Below are 2,712 nucleotides of genomic sequence, written 5' to 3'. Positions count from 1 at the left end.
AAAAAAAAAATCGTTCAAGTGCATTTTGCTTTCAAACGCACAAATACACGCATATAGAGTCACTCGATTTCGCTTTTACTCGATTTTTAGCTATGATTTGCATATTTGCATGATAATAAAATAGACATTCGTTCGTGTACATATTTCTTTTCTATCTTTTTTTCTTTTTTTTTTCTTTTTTTCTTTTTTGCTTTTTGTTTTTCAATTTTTATATATTATAGAATCATATATATAATAATATATCGGGAAATAATGCGTTCATCGTTCGTGCATAACAATTCACATTGTGTCTAACTAGCAATTAGCTTTGACCGATCACGATTATCCTATTTCATCATCGAATCCTATAGAGACATTTACTGTTCTGCCTAATACACCGCTCTCATACATGCTTTTTATTAACTATTTCAGAACTTTCTTGCTAAACAAAACGTTCTTATAATGTCTTTACATTGCAGAAACGTTTTTTATTACTTGACTTATTGTTTTTATTTTTTTGTTTTTTTTTTTTTGTTTTTTTCTTTTTTTGTTTCTTTTTTTTTATATTAAGATTGCATAGTTCCATTTTCATTTTCATTTCATTTCGTAGGTAGTAAATTCTTAACAAGATTTAATTTAATATAAAAAAATATATATATATAATCATGTTATAAAATAGTGATTTATAATTCTTTCTTATTTCTTGTTATTTTTTAAGCATTCAAAGTTATAACATCTTAAATATACTGTTATACGAATTTAATTTTTCATCGATGCAACGCATAGAAAAAACAATATTAAATATTAATTTAGTATATTTTACTTTACATCTATTTACATTTTACTATACTACATTACTATAAAAATAATTAAAATTAATTAACAAAATTAATAAAAATTTATTTTATTAAATTAAAGATTAATTTTTTTAATTTTTTTATTTTTTATTTTTCATATTTATCTATAATTCTATCTTCATCATATTATCTATATCATATTATCTATAATTCAAAAAATTCAAAAATATTAATTAAATAAAAAAATAAATTTTAAATAAATTTTAGAAATTTATGATATTATTAAAAAATATTTTAAAGCATGTATATAATCGATGCATATATATTTAACAAAACAAATTAATGATTATATAAATTAAACTTCAATCAAATTTATTTATAGCTTTTCCAATATAAATTGGAAACGAAGAAATGTCTTGGAAAATATAATAAAATATTTCAGATAAAAATTGGAGAATATTAATATTTATTTGATATTTTGATGATCTTAATACCCATATATACTTTAATAACACAGATTTTTTAATACTTCAATACATGTTATATATATTTCTATAAATTCAAAATACAATTGATCAATATATCGAAAAATAGATATAATGATAAGTAAACATTTGATGTATATTTTTATCCATAAGAAAATAAAAAATTTAATTAAAATATATTTCAAGATAAATGAACATTATGATTTTAATATAAATTATATTGATCTATTAAATAAACAATTGTACAATGTTATTAAAAAAGATTATTAAAAAAATATATAATTATATAATAGAAATAAATCCATGTATAATTATATACATGAATATAATAATATAAGAAAAAAAAAGATATATGTATTGAAGTAAAGATAATCATATGCATATTTTAATTTAAAAAAATATATATAATATATATATATAAAATATATATATATAAATTCTTTCATTTTTTTCAAATTTTATTTAAAATTTAAAACATATTTAAAAGTTTGTTATTTATATACTGCAATATTAGAAAATCAAAATCAGAGATTAATGTTTTTTATTGTTAAATATATATGTCTAAAATATTTTTATCTATATGTTGCATCGGGGAAAATTGATTGAATCGCATAAAATTAATCATAATTGATTGGAAAAGTAAAAGTCGCGCTATTGTTGCTTAATGTTACGCAGGAGAGACGCCCTTCCGCTGTCAGTACTGTCCGAAAGCATTTACGCGGAAGGATCATCTGGTGAACCATGTCAGGCAACACACGGGTGAGTCACCGCACAAGTGCCAGTATTGCACCAAATCCTTCACGAGGAAGGAACATTTGACAAATCACGTGCGTCAACACACAGGCGAATCGCCACATCGATGCCACTTCTGCTCCAAGTCATTTACTCGTAAGGAGCATTTGACGAATCATGTGCGAATCCATACTGGTGAATCACCGCATAGGTGTGAATTCTGTCAGAGAACGTTCACCAGGAAAGAACATCTAAATAATCATCTCCGTCAACATACTGGAGATTCATCGCATTGTTGCAATGTATGCTCGAAACCATTTACAAGAAAGGTAGGTATTTCCGATTACATATGTATATTTATTCTAGATGAATAAAATATAGAGTATTCTATTTGAAAAAAATATATAAAAAACATAAAATTTGTTCATATAAAGTTTTGTCTTCGAGGATATTTACTTCAAATAATTATTTGATAAGTGTAGATATAATTACGTTTTAATATAGTAAACTTCATATACAACTTATATATTTATATTTATATATATTATTCAAGTAATATACTTATTATTTTTTAATACTTATTTATTATTATTGAAAATATAAAAAAAATATCAGAATAAATTAAATATTAAAATGTTAAATTTCATTCTCACAGAAACAACGAAGGACTTTTTTTTATAATTTTATTATGTCAATTATAAAAATATAGAATTTTATTT

The 2,712-nt window shown here is 21.9% G+C and overlaps 1 protein-coding gene across 16 annotated transcripts in view; it reads left to right on the top strand.

Moving 5' to 3' along the window:
- LOC102680917 (zinc finger protein 271-like) overlaps positions 1-2,712 on the top strand; it is a 15,811-nt gene that overhangs the window by 11,630 nt on the left and 1,469 nt on the right. For 14 of the 16 annotated variants that reach the window (XM_006623040.2, XM_006623039.2, XM_006623041.2 and 11 more), the window contains one exon: positions 1,937-2,322. In XM_006623040.2, the coding sequence (XP_006623103.1) occupies positions 1,937-2,322 (386 nt within the window). The remainder of the gene's footprint in view (positions 1-1,936; positions 2,323-2,712) is intronic. The other 2 variants (XM_006623043.2, XM_006623042.2) reach the window with 1 other exon arrangement.

The sequence above is a fragment of the Apis dorsata genome, unplaced genomic scaffold (assembly GCF_000469605.1).
Source record: "Apis dorsata unplaced genomic scaffold, Apis dorsata 1.3 scaffold_808, whole genome shotgun sequence".
Lineage (NCBI taxonomy): Eukaryota > Metazoa > Arthropoda > Insecta > Hymenoptera > Apidae > Apis > Apis dorsata.
Note: the sequence above shows the minus strand (reverse complement) of the source record. Positions and strands in the feature narration are given on the sequence as shown.